Source organism: Dipodomys merriami, unplaced genomic scaffold (genome assembly GCF_024711535.1).
Source record: "Dipodomys merriami isolate MVZ:Mamm:240054 unplaced genomic scaffold, mDipMer1.0.p SCAF_22, whole genome shotgun sequence".
In the NCBI taxonomy this organism is placed as follows: Eukaryota; Metazoa; Chordata; class Mammalia; order Rodentia; family Heteromyidae; genus Dipodomys; species Dipodomys merriami.
The window spans coordinates 7,182,507-7,202,582 of NW_027203604.1; the positions used below are offsets into that span (position 1 = coordinate 7,182,507).

At 37.6% G+C, this 20,076-nt stretch overlaps 1 protein-coding gene across 4 annotated transcripts in view; it reads right to left on the minus strand.

Moving 5' to 3' along the window:
* Positions 1-20,076, minus strand: part of Kdm4c (lysine demethylase 4C) — a 315,679-nt gene that overhangs the window by 134,524 nt on the left and 161,079 nt on the right. For all 4 annotated transcript variants that reach the window (XM_070033227.1, XM_070033229.1, XM_070033228.1 and 1 more), the window contains 4 exons: positions 9,832-10,025; positions 5,836-6,071; positions 3,261-3,580; positions 879-987 (listed from right to left, as the gene is read on the minus strand). In XM_070033227.1, the coding sequence (XP_069889328.1) occupies positions 879-987; positions 3,261-3,580; positions 5,836-6,071; positions 9,832-10,025 (859 nt within the window). The remainder of the gene's footprint in view (positions 1-878; positions 988-3,260; positions 3,581-5,835; positions 6,072-9,831; positions 10,026-20,076) is intronic.

The window sequence follows — 20,076 nt, forward strand, 5'->3', positions numbered from 1 at the left end:
GTCCTTCCCCCATGGTATAACCCCTGTTTTCACTGTATTTGATGTTGGTATAATTTGGGGAGGGGAAGGGAAAAAACAAATTGTTTAAATAGGGATACAGGTGGACCCATTGCAACAATGAGATGGGAGAGCAAGGATGGTAGGAGGAAACAAAGGAGGAGGCAACAATGCTTGATAAGAAATGTACTCATGGGCTGGGAAGGTGGCTCAGTGGTAGAGCGCTTGCCTTGCATACATGAGACCCTGGGTTCAATTCCTCAGCACCACATAAGCAAAAAGAAAAAAAAAAAGCCGGAAGTGGTTCTGTGGCTCAAGTGGTGAGCGCTAGCCTTGAGCTGAAGAGCTGAGGGACAGCACCCAGGCCCAGAGTTCAGGCCCCATAAACAGACCCGAAAAAAAAGAAAGAAAGAAATATACTCATTACCTTGCTCATGTAATTGTAACCCTCTCTATGGTATTTTCACAATAAAAAACTTATTAATAATAAAAAAGAATCCAAATTGCTTTTGACTCTAAATTATATATTGCATGTTCTAATAATAATACACAACTATGGGATCAAGTTTTCATAGCAGTTTACTAGAACAAACACTTAGAGAAAAAAAAATCCTAGCCAGGTAAGCTTGGCTTATGTCTGTAATCCTAACTATTCGGGAGGCTGAGATCTGAGGATCACGGTTCAAAGCCAGCCTGGGCAGGAAACTCTCATCTCTAATAAAGCACCAAAAAATAGAAGTGGTGCTATGCTCAAGTGGTAGAGCACTCGAATTGAGCTGAAGAGCTCAGGGACAGCACCTAGGCCCAGAGTTGAAGCCCCATGAACAACAAAAACAAAACAAAGAAAAACCTCCTGAAGAATGAGAATGTCATGAACTCACCTTCATCACTTGCTGCCTGCTGCTTTACAAGAGTCATTGGAGATCTGGCTGGAGGCTTACTAAGTGGATGACGCCAACTCTTAGCAGTTTTGGTCTCTCCCTCTATCATCTGGTGATAAAACAAATGGAAAAAGTATACAAAATAAAAAACATGAAGACACTCTCATAAATAAAAATGTGTTAATCATGATGAAAACTTATGTTTATTTGCATCTTCAGAAATTAGCTCTTGAAGAAAATTAAACATTGAGTCAAAAGAAGAAACTTCAGCTAATAATTTTTCCAAGAGGTCAACTAAATCTCCAACTTCATTACACTTAAGAGGTGATTTCGCTTTCTATCCTTAAAGAAAAGGAAAATCCAAGCAGGCACAATTGCTCTGGAATTCCAGCCACTTAGGAGGCAGAGATTGGTTCTAGACCAGCCTGGGCAAAAAGTTTATCACAACCATTTCAACCTATAAAAGCTGGGTATTACAAGCACCTGTCATCCCAATTACATGGAAATGTAAATAGTAGATGTGCAGCCCAGTCTATGGACACTATTCAATAGTACTAAAGGCCAGGGGGCATGGCTCAAGTGGTAGAACACTTGCCAAACACCACAATTTTAAATCCCAGAGAGAAGGGGGAGGGGAAGGGGAAAGCAAAAGAGGAGAAGGAGGAGATGGAAAGGAAAGAGGAGAGAGAGGAGGAGAGGGAGACAGAAGAGAGGGAAATTCAGCCAAGTGGAAGATGTTTCCTTTTTATTCAAAAATGAACCACAACATCTCAGTCACATACATGAGTAAAAAAAATTTTAAATTTTTTTTTTTGGGGTCCGGTCATGGGGCCAGAACTCTGGGCCTGGGCGCTGTCCCTCAGCTCTTCAGCTCAAGGCTAACGCTCTACCACTTGAGCCACAGCACCACTTCCGGCTTTTCTCTTTTTGCTTATGTGGTGCTGAGGAATGGAACCCAGGGCCTCAGCATGCAAGGCAAGCGCTCTACCACTGAGCCACCTTTCCAGTCCTTAAATTATTTTTTTGAGGTAAGAGTCCCCCTATATAGTTTGGGCTACCCTCAAACTCATGAGACTCTTGCCTCAGCCTCCGAAGTGCTAAAATGACAGATGTGTACCTCCACTCTCAACTTAAAAACTACTATTTAATGACCGATACTGCCATCTTGAAATCACTTCAATTATAAATAGTGAGTACATTTTTAATCTTCTCTCAGCTGCCTTTTTGAATGATACAATTTTCATTTTCATGTTTCTTAATAAATATGTTTTGTAATTCAGCAGAATGCATAATCCTATATACAGTGATAATCAATAAAATCAAATGAGGGCATTTTGTTTATTTGACATTTTAAGATACTGAGAAACAGGATTCAAAGTTGCTGTTGCCCTTTTATAATCTGCCTTGCTGCTAAAAGATACTACAAGTCCTGCAGTCAGTACAAATAAGCAGAAACAATAGGAGGTGGTTCTGCCCAGGCAACAGGTTGGTTTGCTAGCTCAAACAACTTGAGCTGGAGCTCCTCATTTAATCACTTAACTGCTCTAGTTAGGTTTTAAATGGCAAAAAAGGTTCGGAATGCTGACACACAACCCTAGTTCACCTGACCATTTCCCAAGCATATGGTTACAGGGACAGATATGATGAAAGCAAATGTTATTCAGGTTGGAGAAAAAAAAAAGTCGGCATGGGAACTTAGTAATCTAAAACGGTTTTGATTTTTCTGAAAGGCAAAGGGCCTCTTTCTGAGACAATGCAGGGCCCTGAAGGTCATATTGTTATTATGATCCAGTGTCCAAGAAGAAAGAGTCAAATGAAAAAATGAGTAAGCTCTAATGCCTAAACAGAGGCATACAGGTAGTATGAAGTAGGCAATAGTTAAGAACTACAGGCAAAAGGAAGACAGATCAGCAGGGAAGTCTTCCCAGCACACCTAAGGCAGTGGAGGACAAAACTACTCCATACCTTGAGTGAAACCATGTCAATACAGTACGATTTCATACCCTACATTTCCTAGATAGCAGAGAGCTAAGTAGGGGAAGAAAGAGAAAAGGCAATATGTACACAGAATCTCTCTATACTACTTCTCACAACTGTATATGAACCGTCCTTAATCTCAAAATATACATTATTTTTTTAAAAACCTAACTGAAAGAATATTAACCTTCTACTATATGGCCAAAAGCTCTATGCTAAATGAATGCAACATGGGCTAGAGCTCATGGGATATTTATCTTTCAATCCTTGGAGGAATATGATTAAAACCCATGAGTGTAAAGTTATGTATTTATACCCTAAAGCAAAATTTCAGTGCACAGCATGGCATTTTAGTAACCGTTCTCATTCAGTGAAACAGTAATAATAATAGATATCACCACGTACGCCAGGGACCTTGAAGTCATTTCTATCTTCACTGAGGACTGCTGAGATTTCCCCAGGTTCCAGGCCACTTCCCCGGTCTTCTACATCACTCTCTTCTCCCTCTGTAAACACATCATTGCTCTCTGCCACTGAGGAACCAAACTCGGGAGACTTTTGCCACAGGTGCTTACGTGGGTCTGATTCCTCCACCTTTACCAGGCCACTAGACAATGGCGTGGAATCATTGGCCTCCTGGGACATATATGAGACACTTATGGTGTAGGCTTTGTCATCTTCAGTTTTTGTTTCCTCCATTTTAGATGCATTTAAGCAGCTGTTTCCTGAGGTACAAAAAAATTTATTGACAAATTTTTCATTACAATATTCTTTTCGGGGGGGGGGGAGAGGGCAGGGGGAGGAGATGATCATGGAGCCTGCAATCTGGGATTGGGACTGCCACTCAGCTCTTCAGCTCAAGGCTAGCACACTACCACTTGAACCATATCACCACTTCTAAGTTTTTCTGCTTATGTGGTGCTGAGGAATCGAATCCAGAGCCTCATGAATGTGAGGCAAGCACTCTACCACTGAACCACCTTCCCAGCTCATCACTGCATTATTTTTAAGTGGGATTGCCTAAATATTTTTGACTACTAGCCTTCCCAACATCCAGAGACCTAGGTGTAAAGGTTCACTAAAGAATCATGCTGCCTCCATGGTTGTTTGGACAAGACCTTGGACCTCAGTAAAAGCAAATATCTACTACAAACAGGAGATTAACAGGAGTTTCTAACAGTGATTAATATCACGACAGGGCAATTAATAGTTATCAAATCAATATTAATTAGGAATGTATCTAAAAATATGAGTTAAATTCCTACTATGATACTTATAGTTGCTATTGATGAAATATGGCAGTTCCAAAAATGTGTGTAAATGGCACATATAGGACAATACAGATACAATACAAATTATTTCCTACACTAATAGCATGGAAAGGCATGAGAAGTGTGGTGGTTCTCAATCTTCACATAGCTACTAGATAATTACATAGAACATTTGTCATTTTGGACACAAAGTAAAGACTATTACATAGCACTTCCTCTTCCCTATCTATTCACTTGTCTATCATATCTATAAAGTTTTCTAATAAGAGTACTTCCAGGCTCCAGATCTAGAGGACAAAATGCAAATGACTAGACAGAATTAATAAAAATTCGGCACTCTGAACCTAAATGTTCCAGTAACTCATAAAGTGGTTAAGCACAGTGTACTAGAAACCATGAGGAGGAATTGTAAAGAAATAGATGCATATTGTATTGTAGTCTTTGAATTTGTTACAACTCATCTCCCTACCTTCTCAACATACCCAATCTTCTATCTACTCATCACAACTCAATTCAGATTATCATTAATACTAAATCACCTGGTCTATCTAGTCTGTCCTTTGTAGAACAGCAAAACCCACGAAATTCTACCGTGCCCTTTAAACAAGATATTTTATGCTTATTTGTCCAGTCCTTCCAAGTAGTATGGTCTCATTTGGGAAACAAAAACTAAATCTATAGTTTAAACTAGGCATCCAGATTTTTCAGGAGCAAAGGTGATGAAGCTGGAGTAGTAACTAAGGAACAAATTACGAGTATGCAAGGACTTTTTCTTTTTTTTATTTTAAAGATACTGTACAGAGGGATTACAGTTTCATGAGTACATTTCCTATCAAGCATTGTTACAGACTTTTATCATAAGAACAAAGTAAGAGGGCAAAGGAAAGCCCTTGCTTATAAAAAGAATATATACAGTGGGACTGCCATATGGACAGCTATAGCAGGAATAACTAGAGTGGACCCAGGTAAACTGGAATGAGAGCACTTTCTGCAATAATGCATGAGATGTTCTGCCTTGTGAGAAAAGAGCAGTACAGGGCTGGATCTGGAGAAGTCTCATGACAGAAGAGTTTACAGGATGGAGTATAGAAGGAAAGCAGGAATTACCAACTACCTCAATTAATTACAGGACAAAACACCATATTAAAGAGGCAAATCATTACACTGTTTCAGAAATATACAGTAAATGGGGGGGGGGGGGAAGCAAGTGACTGAGATTCTTCAAAAGGGGCTTTAGTATAAAAGAACATCCATACCATTTTACTAGGTTGACCTTTTAATTTTAGTTGTTTTGTTGAAAAATCCTACTTGTCATTTTCCTCTTAAAATGAAGTCCGTACAAATGTCTATAAACTGTCTTTCTCTGCCTCATGTGAATTCAAGAGAAGCCTTCTTAAAATGTACTGTATACTGTAAACTAGCTTGCACTAATTTTTTTTTCATTTGGCAACCTTTCTCCTTAATCCAAATAAGCAATGCTGCTGTTTGTTTCAAAACTTCATTATATGTAGCAGCAGTGTCCCTGACTTTCACAGCATTCCCTCCTGGACGAGTTACCCTATAACTTTATTGTATAAACTTTACTATAAGTTTACTGGATAAGCTAGGTGGTCCAAATAAGATGTCTATGCTAATGAACACAAACTTAAGGTATAAGACCAATGAACACATATTACTTACATGCAAAACAGATTAGCCCCTTTTCTCACCTGAGAGTTTGGTATTATCTGAGAAATTTTGATCCACCTGCATCCTGCTGACAGAGGCCTCTTCTGAAGGTGTGTCTGTCTTCTCCAGCTTTGACCCCCCTTTTGGCTTTCCTGCAACCTTGAGGTTCTCTGAGCCTAGGTCAGAACTGGGCACCTCCTCTCCATTAACTTGAGCGGACATTTCTTCATCCTCTTCAGCCTTAGGCCTCTTCGAGTGAGACCTACTTCCCTGGACACTATCAACAAAAGAAGTGGTGGTCAGATGAGAAAGTTTATAGTAGGTATGAAAAATATATATCAATAGTATATTATTGACACTTGCTTAAAGAAAGAAAACACTGGCAGTTTTGTAATAATATGCAAAGACAAACCTCAAAATTAAGTTTTGATATGCTAAGTTTAAATATCAACTTACTAAAGACTAAATTCTAAACTATTATAAATAATTGATTAAAGACTTGTAACAAAATATAAGTTTAGGGCTGGGAATGTGACTTAGTGATACAGTGCTTACCTAGCATTCATGAAGCCCTGGGTTCAATTCCTCAGTATCATATAAATAGAAAAGGCCAGAGATGGCTCCAGTGGTAGAATGCTAGCCTTGAGTACAGAGAAGCTTAGGGAAAGAGCCCAAGCCCTGAGTGCAAGCCCCAGGACCAGCAAAAATAAAATAAAAGTTTTTTTTTTCTTTTAGTTTTTTTTTCCCCACAAGACAAAGTCTCACTATGTAGCCCAGCCTAACCTTGGAACTCCTGATCTTTTTGCCTCAGCCTCTACAATATATGACATCATTACAGGCATATACCATACATATCTGGCTAAGATATAACATTTTAAATTTTTTTATTTATCAGATAGCACTTAAAATATTAAGAAATTTTGAAAAACAAAAGTCTGAAAATCAACAGAACAAAAATAATGAAACTGGAAAAGGAAAAGTAGTAATTATTTACATAATAAAAAAGGGGGAGATAAATAGTAGGCCCTAAAAATTCAGGGCCTAAATCCTGAATTAGTTATGTTTCAAGGTGAAATAGTGACTACTTATATAACATTCAGCATGCAAGAAAATCATTCAGATTAAACTCCAGGTCAACATTATCTAAAACAATAAGAAAGTAAATTAATTACATATATTTAATGTGTTATGTCAACATATTATTCACAATAAACACTTTTACTTACTTTTCCTTATTAGTTTATTAAGTCATTTGATAACTTTGTAAAAAGTATCTTTTTAATGAGATACAACACTCCTACAAATTTAAAATAATTACAAATCAACTCTACCCAATAGTGCCCAACACACACACACACACACACACACACACACACACACACACACACACACACATGCATACACACACATGCATGCACACGTGCACAATACAACACTATTGGCTAGGCAGTGTAAAAAGTCAAGGAATGAAAAGACATGACAACTTTTTTTGTTGACAACGCACACAGTGGGCCATGTGGAAATTTTCCTGATTCAAAAGAACTGTGGTACATGCAAAACTGCAAATTAAGATGGTGGCCTCTCATAGTTTTCAAGGAATCACTTCATTTGATAGATGTTCCTAGATATGGTATTATTGAAAAAGTGATCAGCAATCTAGTTAAGTCCCCAGCCTAGCGTATCAATTAAGCTCCTTAACAACTGACTTTCTAGTAAGGGAAGCAAGTTAACTTATTGTTTTAACAGATTGACAAAAATTTCCAATGTGTACAGTATCACATATGTGTATTCTCTACTGGACTAAAAGACCCATTGAGATGAAAATGTAAGAGATCAGTTCATATACCTGATTGGAGTTCTGTTTTCTGTCCACTAAAATACAGTTCCCATAATGTACAAAAGATGTAAACTCAAGATTTAATAATGCTTTTTTCCAAAGCTAATGTCTTTGGTAAGATGGAGTAACACTTATTCAAAGGCACTAATTCTCTCAGTTTCTACTTCTGAAACTTGTTCTGAATATACCCATTGGACCTTGTAAGTCATATATGTTAGAGTGATACAATGGGCACACAAACATATATAGGCACATCATGAGGCAGCACTTAACTTTTCCCACAGGTGAAATGTGGTGATTTTAATTCTATTTTGCCTCTTAATTTTAAAGTGTTGGCCTTAACCTACTAAACTGATTTGAAAACAGTATTTTGAAAATCATTGCTAAACATGAACATCTGAGTTTTAAATTTGTTACTGACTAGTTCTGTGCCCCAAGTATATATTTTATAAAATGCAGAAGTGTGATTATACATTCATAAGGTTCCTCTGCTCACCAACCTTCTAAAATGATAGAAAATAAATGTCAAGGAATCCAGAGGAAGATGGCAGAGGAGAAGCAAGGGGCTAAACAAGCTCTTGTGTAGAAACAAGTTTTAGTGTTCCAATGAAAAGTCAAAGGCTGCAGAGTCACACCAAGTGTGGCAACATAGTACAGAGAGTTTGGCCAGAGAGGAAAAATTCAGGCAGCTTGGTTAAGGAGACAGATTCAAGCACTTGCTGATGTCCATGGTGGTTCCTGGCACAGCAATCATACCAACAGAGAGAGCCGGGGACAAAGTCACCATAGGCGATAGGCAAGTGGATTCTACTCACTGCCAGCAAGAATTGACAAGGAAATCTTCATCCTGCAGTCCCAGACCGTCCCAGACATACCATGAATGGCCCAGAAACAAAGGGAAAGGCATGAGTACCACACAAGACATCCTCACTCCTTTTTACTGAGCAGTGGTGGGAAGGTACCCCCTACCCTACCACCAGAGAAGAATTCCATCTTTGATACTGATGGTCAGAGCAGCTAGCCCATAACTCAGGCTTTGGAAGAAGACAATAGGAGCCATTCAACAGCTCAACCTGACCTGCAGGGCTCAGTTCCACCCCAGAGGAAAGTTGCATTCCCAGGCAGAGAAAGCTCTACCCATGGAGGAGTGACTTTCTTCATTGGGTAAACAAAGCCAGCAGCTGCCCACCACACTTTAGCACAGGCAGCAGACCTAGCTGAAGGAGGGTAAAAGAAAAACAATTGGAAATTCAGTAAACATAAATCCTGAGAATGGCTCCAGGCTAGGCTCTGTGAGTGTCTCAGGAGCTAGCCTCTCAGGGAAAAGCTAACTGATTGCTGACAGACCTCAACCCTACCCACAACCTAGCCCCATCACAGCAACTCCAAGCTAGAAGAAACAGCCATCTCCCTCTTTTGTGATACTCAAAGAAGATCACCCTCCCACTGAATTAGCCTGGGAGGAGGGTCATAAAGTCCCCGGTAAGGCAGAGCTTCCTTGTATGTACTCAAACAAACTGATTTAAGAAACCAATCAAGAGTAAGTAAGAAAAAAGGAAAAAAAAAAAAAAGAGTAAGAACTCAGATGAGAAAAGTATTATCTTAGAAGTGAAAGCATTTTGGTAGCAAATGAAAAATCTGGAAATCAAGTTATTGATACTTATTAAAATATGGAAACTAGGGGCTGGGAAGGTGGCTCAGTGGTAGAGCGCTTGCCTTGCATGCATGAGGCCCTGGGTTCCATTCCTCAGCACCACATAAGCAAAAAGAAAAAAGCCGGAAGTGGCGCTGTGGCTCAAGTGGTAGAGTGCTAACCTTGAGCTAAAGAGCTGAGGGACAGTGCCCAGGCCCAGAGTTCAGGCCCCACGACTGGACCTCCCCCCCCATATATATATATGGAAACTAATAGAGAAAATCAATAGAACTTAAAGTTACATTAGGGTAAGGAATCTAAAGGTTCTGTGTTGTTCTATTTTCTATTTCTGTTGATTTCAGGGATATTCTCAAATACAATATTGTATGTCTTCCTACATTTTTTTACTAGTACCTGAAAAAATTTTAAATACTTTCCCTCATTTTAGTAAGATATAAAGCAAAATTATGACAAATAAATAGAAAACAAGAGCCCAGGAGAACATGATGCTTAATAATCTATTTCAATTCAGTAAATAGTACAAACACTAAGGGGGGGAGCTATTACCTCTTGGGTGCCTTTTGTACTTTCCTCCTCCTCTGTAGCCAGGCTTTTACTTCAGGAGTAGATTCTGGAGTAGGCTTTATGTGGTCAATGGTATATATATCCTTTCCTTGTTTCCAAAGCTGGTATCTGTCTGGCTGAAATTTCTTCACAAAGATATCCATTGAAATTTTCACCATGTCTTTCCTGCAAGTGCACTGGAACATAATGGAACAATTCCAATGAAATATGCAATGAATCATTTTACTAGCTATATTAAGTCATGTGAATCAGCCCTGGAATGAACCATATGTGAATATTTAGTGATAACATAACTAACAACAACTACATTTTCAAACATTCAGTAACTAATAAACTCAACATCTTCAGAACAAAGATGAAATCTTATATATACTCAAATTGGCAAATAAGCTAATACTTGGGCTGAATGTGTGCTTAAAGAAGTAGAGCATTTGCCTAACATGCTGAAGGCCCAAGTTCAGTTCCTAAACACCAGAAGTGGTCCAGGAGGGAGGGAAGGCAGGAAGAGGGAAATACTTTGTGCACATACAAAAAATACAGAAAAAGACACCCAACTGAAAGAATACCCATATCATAAGTTTTATCTTCCTACTATATGGACACATTAAAGATTTGAAATATTAATAATGTATGAAAAGACTGTAAGTCTGAAAACCTGGTGCTGTTCCTAGTATCTTAGTGATACAATTATCATATCCATACAAATTCCAACAACTAATAATCTCCAGCTTCAAACTTCCCTTCATAATTCTAATGTTAATTCACAGGCTTTTTCTCAGTGGAGTAGGCTTATGAAATATAGATCGAACCATGCACGTCAGTAGAAGCCAGAAACGGAATGATGTGCAGAATGTGCAGAAGCTTCCTGCCTATAAAATGCACAAGAGACAGACAGACAGATTTGTAGAATGGTATAACAGCAAACATAAATAAAACTAACTTCTTCAATTCCAAGTAACATTCCATCAGTATCAATGATACCAAGATTCTTTCACTTTCCTACATTCATAATAGATATTTCACAGCCCTCCCTATACCTCCAAACTTGGAAGTCCAATACGTAACATATACAGTTAATTCATCCTCTGAAATGGCTCCTGCATCGATTTCATGTGCCAGCATCATTCCAAATTCAGTCAGACCGTTATCCTGCCAAAGCATCACTAATTTTCCTACCTCTCCTAGCACTAATCCATCTTTTTAGCAGTTACTTTGATCCTTTAAAATATCCACCTTTTTTAAGGTACATTCAACCCTGCTCTGTCTTCACAATAAAGTTTAACATGTGAATGTGACATCAGAGGCTCCAAGACTTTATTCTACCAGTGAGATACTCAGGTTTCTCTCCTACAGCAAAAATGAATCATTTGAGTCCAAAGACATCTTCCAGAAACTCAGAACTTTCGCTCCTTGTGGTAGGAGCTTACTGCTTACTGACTTACTACTCAGCAGTCTGATAGCCAAAGAAACTTTACCTTTAAGGTCTAAAAGGCAGCTATACTTGCTATTCCTATACTTGCTACTCCATGATTTCTAGTTATGTAGTGAGAATTCTAAGCTCTGTTTATATAATTATCTTTCTATAATAATGTGGACAATGAGGATATTTAGAAATTTAACTATTTGGGGTAAGATGTACTCTTTTAACTAAAGGAAAAAAAATAAAAGCTTGGACTCATGAGCAGAAGGCACATTATCTTACAATGTTACAAATTTTGCTTCTAAAGAAAAATAGAGTAGTGGACAATGTGATGATATCTCCTTTACTGGGCTAATTTAGGCTTGAGCAAGGTTATGGACCTACTATCCCTAAGGGAGGCAGGCTAGCAAGCTGCAGAACAAGATTTCCAAAGAAAATGTCTTCGGGAAAAGAACAACTATAATTTGATGCTCATCTTGTTTGTTCAGATGGTACTATGAAATATAATTTGTTTACATTTTGCTTGCACAGTTTGAGAAAGCTGCAGATCTCTGTGGAAACCAATAATCAGCAAGCCATAATTAAATAGGAATGTGTTCTGAGATTTGGTCAATGGTGTGGCTGTACAAACTTAGGCAAACTAAATTAGGCATGTGAAACAAAGACTCAACCAATAACCTAAGCAGAAAATAGAAATAGAGATCTGGCCACCAAGAAAGACCCCTCTATCTCATGGGTTGGATATCCATACAATGCATGAAGACTAAAATGGATTTGGAGATTTTCAATCAACAAAAGCACTTCCAGTTTAGAATGAAAGGGACAGAAACAAGACCAAAACATGGAGATTACCAGGGCATAGCAACAGATAGAAAGGACTGAACCAACAAGACATCATTATTAGGCTATTGTAGCATATAGTCCCAACAAAATACCATACTCAAGGTGTAGAAAGATGCTTTAATATTAATTAAAAACTAAACTGACCAGAAACCCCACTCATGTTAAAATTTTAAAAAATCAAATACAGTGACAACAGGGTTATACCACAGGGGAAAGAACACGCAAAAGAAACAAAAAAAGGGGGCTGGGAAGGTGGTTCAGTGGTAGAGCGCTTGCCTTGCATGCATGAGGTCCTGGGTTCGATTCCTCAACACCACATAAGCAAAAAGAAAAAAGCTGGAAGTGGCGCTGTGGCTCAAGTGGTAGAGCGCTAGCCTTGAGCTGAAGAGCTGAGGGACAGCTCCCAGGCCCACAGTTCAAGCCCCACAACCGCCCCCCCCCAAAAAAAAATTATAGTACATTAAAAACAATAGTGACAAAAAAAAACTTCTTGTGTCTCTATCTTGGGGTTCATTTCGCTTAGCATCATCTTACATGATCATATGTACATAGCTTTTGACCTTTTTTCTTGTCTGGTAAGATGATCCTAGACATATACTAGTTATTGCAAATAAGGGAAACCACAGGACCTATATTTCTTTGGGTCTCTGAACTCACCAGTAATAACAATCAGATATTATATTAATGACGATATACTAAAATAATTATTCATTTAATGTTCTATTTGAGAATACTGTGAATTAGAAAATCAGCAAAACAAAAAAGACACTTAATAGCTTGCTAAAGAACTGCAAGACTGTGATACATAAAACATGATATAATGTGTAAAAGACTGGACTCAAATCTGAGCATTAACAATGACTAACAATCTAACTTTGAGCAACTTATTTAATCTCTTTTTTGTCTCAGTTCACACAACTGAAAAACTTGGAATAACAATAATATAAATAATCTAAAGATTAAACTTTGTGTAGTTATAAAATAATGCAAGGATATATAAGCCTATTTATTATTTATCTTTAAATTTTTCTCTAAGTAGTTAGGCAAAGGAAGTGCCCTATAAAAAAAAAAAATTTAGCCGGGCGCTGGTGGCTCACGCCTGTAATCCTATCTACTCAGGAGGCTGAGATATGAGGATTGCGGTTCAAAGCCAGCCCGGGCAGGAGAGACCGTGAGACTCCTACCTCCAATAAACCACCAGAAAACCAGAAGTGGCGCTGTAGCTCAAGTGGTAGAGCACTCGCCTTGAGCTGAAGAGCTGAAGGACAGAGCCCAGGCCCAGAGTTCAAGCCCCATGACCGACAAAAAAAAAAAAACACAATTTATGAATACAATGCATCTTTATCAGTGTCACAACTTCAACATTCTTACCCTTTCTACCCACCCCTGTCCTTATTCTTCTTAGCTTTGTGGTATATACAGTGAATTCTTTTTTTTTTTTTTTTTTTGGGGGGGGGGGTTGGTCATAGGGCTTGAACTCTGGGCTTGAGTGCTATCCCTGAGTTCTTCAGCTCAAGGCGAGCGCTCTACTGCTTGGGCCACAGCGCCACTTCCGGTTTTCTAGAGGTTTTATTGGCATAAGAGTCTCCTGGATTTTCCCGCCCGGGCTGGCTTTGAACCACGATCCTCAGATCTCAGCCTCCAGAATAGCTAGGATTACAGGCTTGAGCCACCCACAGGGCCCAGCTTTATACAGTGAATTCTTGACTGCATTCTTCCCCACTTCCTGGCTCCATTCATCTTCTCCTTGGCCCCACCTCCCCTCTTGGACACACCCATTTCCTGGTGTTGATATTATTAGGTTTTGACTTACTCTGCTCTCCAGAGTCTATTTACTTGTCAATTCTTTTGTAACCACTGTAGACCACTCAGTATGTTTACTTAAAGATTTATAAGCACAATGTAGCTACCACAAATGAGAGAAAACATTCAACCTTTTTTTTCCTCTGGGTATGTCTTACTGTATTTAATATAATTTTTTCCTTACTATGGCACAGTATCATTCTTTCTAATAGATGAGAAAAATCCCATAGTGTATATATGCAAAATTTTCTTGATCCATTCATCCATTGGGGAACATGTGGGCTGATTCCATTTTTTGGATATGGGGAATAGTATGCAATGAATATGGTTGTGTTAATGGCTTTACTGTAACTTTGTTTGGGATCTATTGGATTAATGCCCAGGAGAGGGACTGCTGGATCACAGTAGTTCTATGTCTAGTTTTTTGAGGAACCTCCATACTGCTTTCCAGTATCTGTTTGAACACATTTACATTCCCACCAATAGTGTATTAGAGTTCACTTTTGGCCACATCCTCACCAGGATTTGTTGTTGTTTGCTTTCTTGATAGTTATCTACTTAGAGCTCTAAAACTTAAATCCTTAAAAATAAAACCCTCAAGCCAAGTGCAGGTGGCTCACCCTGTAATCCTAGCTACTCAGGAGGCTGAGATCTGAGGATCATGATTCAAAGCCAGCCCGGGCAGGAAAGTCTGTGAGAGTCTTATCTCCAATAAACCACTAGAAAACCAGAAGTGGCACTGTGGCTCAGGCAGTAGAGCGCTCACCTTGGGCTGAAGAGTGCAGGGACATTGCCCAAGCCCAGAGTTCAAGCCTCATGACCGACCACCAAGATTTAACCTTACCACAATTAAAATAGGCTTATTTTTTTTTAATAGGATATACCTCATACCAATTGAATTTTACTGGTGTTACCACAAAAACAGAGGTTCATAGGGTTATTATATCTTGACTTACTTCAAAGGTTAAAAGATTAAGAAGCTAAAACTCAGGCTACCAAATCTAATAGCTGGTCTTGAAAATCAAGGAGAGGTGCAGTATAGCTTTGAAGACTAAACAGGAAGAACAAATCTGGACTGCTATGAGGCTGAGAAATAATATGAGAGGACTAAGCCATTGTTTTGAAGTGAGGTAAGTGCAGTCAAACTCCTGTTAGGGTCAAATGCTGCAAATAGATTCATTTCCTTGGCCTCCTTTCTTGAACAAACAACTAAATCAGACGGCTGACTAGATATGAGATATTAATAAAGGGAAATGCCTATAACATAAATCAATGATGCTCAGGGTCAAAGGTAGAATATGGATAAGAAAGTCACAAAAGCTTAGTTTACATGACTACTTTTTCAATTTTTCACAAAAGCAGGCTTCCTTCTAATAGAAGAACTCAGTGTTACTTGGCTGATGCATATGTTTCAGGAGGCATAAGATTATATCCACAAGAGTCTCAATTCTGAAGTAGCGCACTCAGTAAAAGAGGGGGAAGGAATACACATTCTGCTCAAAATTTCAATGCACTTCAATCTTGACAATACCACAACCCAGAGAAGATAATATCTAAAATTTAAAGAAATTTTCTATATCTTATGTCAATAATTTCCCAACAATTATAACTACCCAATATATTAGTAAGTTAGATTTACTGCACACAATAATCAAAACACAAATGGTAAATGATAGTTGTTTTTGTTTTGAAGAATTAAAAATGTCCAGAGAAGAACATACTGTCATCCTCTAGTGATGTCAATATTTATAAACCTAACAATATTTGTAAACCTAAGATATTGCTCTTTGCAATAATCAAAGGTAGTAATTGGATCCTGTAGCGATTAGTGGTTAACAAAAAACTCATACTGAAAAACCCAAGCAACATGTACATTGCTACTTCTTTGTGAAGTCAACTGAAAAAACAAGAACAGAAAGTCATAGTTCATCATTAAATCAGATTCTATCCTTCTTCTGCCATATAAGAAAATGATCATGAAGGTTATCAACCAATTACCTGCAAGGTACAATGAAAGTAATACATTAGGTCAATATGAAAAAATGTCAAACATGTTCCACAACCTAAAATACATAGGCTAAGAAAGTATAGGATAATGTATAAAAGTATTAAAGGCCGTGGGGGGGGGGGGGGGTATGATTGGGTGGGGGGGAGGGGGGAGGCTGGGAAGGGAGGTGAAGGGTAAACAAAGGAGGAGGCTGCAATGCTTGGTAAGAAATGTATGCATTATCCTGCCCATGTAATTGTAACCCCTCTGTACAGTATGTTCTAAAATAAAATAAATAAAATAAAAAATAAATAAATAAATAAAAATTTAAAAAAAGTATTAAAGGCCAAATGTTCACTAGATGTGCCATTCAGAAGCTTTGAGAAACCAACTGCTTGTATGTTATATTAAGAACAAATAAGAATATTCTGTATTTCATGGTTTCTTTTATTTTAAAAACTCTTTATAGAAGGTATATTGATGCAAGCCAATAATCCCAGCAAATCAGGAGGCTGGGCAGGAAGATTTGAGGGCCACCTTGAGTTCCAAAGTGAGTTAAAAAAAATTAAAAATATACTATCTTCAGTTAAAATGTAATACTTAAAAATAGTATGCTAACACTATTCATTACTATTCATAAATAATTGATGCTATTTTCATTAAGGAGTAAAAATCACTAGTACATGCTAAGCACTGGCAACTTATTTTTTAACTAAGAAATGTGGTAATGATGACAAATAATTAGGGAAAAATCATTAACTACATCTACTATGTAATTTTATTAATCAAATTATGTATCCATGGTCATATAGATAATTAGTATTAAACAAGTTCAGATACTTCAATAAAAATGTATTAAAATTTAAACAATCCTGTGATTCAAGTATTAAGAAAACTTTTTACTATAAAATGTGGGCAATAAATTGCCAGTGGTACAAATCTTTCTTGACAAGACCAACTTATCTACAGTTTATTTATCTAGATTTGTATCTGTTTCCTTCCTGATATTCAACTCTATTCATAACATAGTCACATAAAAACTTAACTACTTTATTGGTTCATTCTCTATATGTGTAAAGAATTATTACTCAATAGTTTGTTAGCATTGAGGCATACTATATAGTATTACTTTTTTTTTTTTTTTTTTTGGTTGGTAGTGGAGCTTGAACACTGGGCTTAAGCACTGTCCCTGCACTCTTCAGCTCAAGGTAAGCACTCTACCACTTGAGCCACAGTGCCACTTCTGGGTTTTTTGGCTGTTTATTGGAGATAAGAGTCTCACATACTTTCCTATCCAAGCTGGCTTTGAACTATGATTCTCAGATCTCAGGGCCCTGGGTAGCTAGGATTACAGGCATGAGCCAGAAGTACCTGGCTTATATATGTAACCTTCTTTAAAAATACATAAGGAGTTGGGAGGGCGGGGGGAGGATGGGAAGGGATGGGAAGGGGAAACAAAGGAGGAGGCTACAATGCTTGATAAGAAATGTACTCATTATCTTGCCCATGTAATTGTAACCCCTCTGTACAGTATTTTCACAATAAAAAATAAATAAAAATTTAAAAAAAAATAAGGAAACAGAAAGTCAGAGAATTTATTCAATCTTATACCTAGTAAGAACTTTACTTGACTGCATAAGCCTTTGCTAGACTGAAATCTACAATTCCTATATTTTTATTCACTGTATTCCAAATCAATTTCAAAACATTAAAATGTTTTTAACTTAAATATGGGTCATATCTCTCCTTGTTAAATTCCTTTAGGTATGACCTACAAACAAACTGAAGCCAGAGCAGAGAACAAATGTCTGAGGTTCACTATTTTTGCTTTCTATGCACATTAGCATTCCTGTTGATAAGAGTTTTTCCAGTCTAGCTAACTATTTTCCAAAATAAGTTTCCCTCCTCTTGTCCTATTTCTAATAGGTTCAGATTAATTTCTTCTGAATATTTTCAGTCTCCCAGTACCAGGATATGTCTGCCTTATAAAATAAGGCAATTATAAAGCAATTTAAGGTGTGGGATGAGAAACTCAAATCTTTCTGACCCGTGAGAATACTATTCAAACAGACAAAGAAAAATTGTGCAGGAAAGAAGGGAAATGGACACAAATAGTTTGCTCCAGGGGTCTCCAAAATATTCTGCAGAAATTATTTTTGGATTTCTGCTTCTCAACACATACCTGAATATCTGAGAGAAAGGTTGGAGAAGTTCAGAGTTACAGATATTAAACAATCTACCCCTGCTGTGCCATATAAAACACAGCGTGAAATTGAACTCTTTAGTATTCAGGGGCAGATGAAGTTATTTTGTTCTAGATTCAGGCACTCTATTTCACAGCTAATATGAGTGATAATTTCAGACAAGATCAGATAAAAATAAGGCTCTGTATACTTTTAGGGACCAAAATTCTTATGAATACATACATTTTTTCATGTGCATTGATAACATCATAGACAAGAGCAGAGAAAAAAAGCATGGAGGAATACAAATGTATGATCCTCCTAAACATTTTTATGAGAATAGTCAGAAGATCTTTCAGATATTTCTTGTTAGCCTTGGTTTTGTTTGTTCCTTTTTATTTGCAGGGTGGGGGGAGGAGTTAGTGCAGTATAAGGTTTGAATTCATGTTTGCAAGTAGACAGTTTTAACCAATCAGTCACTCCTCCAAATCTGATTTTTGCTTGTTATTTTGAGATAGGGTTTTACTCCTGCCTGGTGATCTGTTTATGTTAGTAGCTCCATAGTAAGATAATAGGTTTGTGCTACCATATGCTTCAAATGAGAAGGGGTCTCACAACTGTTTCCTTCCCCAGTGGCCTGGATCCACAATCTCCATCTCAGCCTCTTGGTATGTTTACTTTAGCAATGCAGGTCATGGAAGCCAGGGCTTAATGTGTACTAGGTAAACACTGTCCTATATCCTCAAATGCAGTTACACTATATCCTCAAGTGCAGTTATCCCTTTTTAAATTATTAAGTTGACACAATTAGAAGTTTGCCTACTACCCAGAATAGAAATTAGCGAATAAATCTCTTACTTTACTTTTCGTAATTCATGGTACAAAATCCTAAGGAAACTGCTGGATGACATAGGATAGAAACATGGGGGAAGGGTGACCATAAATTCAAAATATGTAAGATTCAATATTCTATACACTTGCTTCTCTAGGATTTTCAATATCACATTATCTGAGAAACCACTAGTTACATGGAAGAAAAGGAGTAATCCAAGGGCCTGAATACTGAACCAGTTGTCTTCCAAGTTTCACAAGAGAATTCGCACTGCATTAAATAGTATCAAACTGATGTTAGTGAACTTTAACTCTTTTCACTTCCACTAAATCTGGGATAGAGGCAGCATCCCTTTCTATCTTCTATCCTCTTCCATCTTTTCCATATGTCAAACACTAGTATGATAAAAAGGGCTAGTAAGGTGGCTCAGTGGTAGAGCGCTTGCCTAGCAAAAATGATTTAAAATACAGAAGAGGTAGATATATTCAACATGAAACCAGAAAAAAACAGAATATAGAAAAACACAGTAAGTGTTAAGCATTCCTTCAGTTTCTCAACAGCCAAATATAAAACACCATCAATTAGGAAAAATACAGAGAAACTGTCTTTGCTTGTTTTGTTATGCCAGTTCCATGGCTTGAACTCAGGGAATAGGCACTATCTCTGAGGTTTTTTTGTTCAAAGCTAGCACTCTACCACATAAGCCACAGTTCCACTTCTGGCTTTTTTGGTAGTTATTTGTAGGTAAGTGTTTTACTTTATTGCCCCTGCTGGCTTCGAAATGCAATTCTCAGATTTCAGCCTTACAAGTAGGTAGGAGTAAATCATACCCACAAATTAAGAGTCACATATCAAACTGTCTAAAATTTGTAACATTTTTTAAATATAAATAATATAGCCCTAATAACATCACAACTTAAATATTTTTATTTTAATTAGTACATCAATATGACTTTAAGAATGCTTAGCTAAGCTGTGTTCATTAAGGATCTAAAAATTGAGAAAAATTTTCCTTTAAGAAAAAAAGTTGGGTGCTGGTGGATCATGCCTGTAATCCTAGCTAATTAGGAGGGTGAGATCTGAGGATAGCAATTCAAAGCCAACTAAGAGACAGGAAAGTCCATGGGATTCTTATCATCAATTAATCACCAGAAAACTG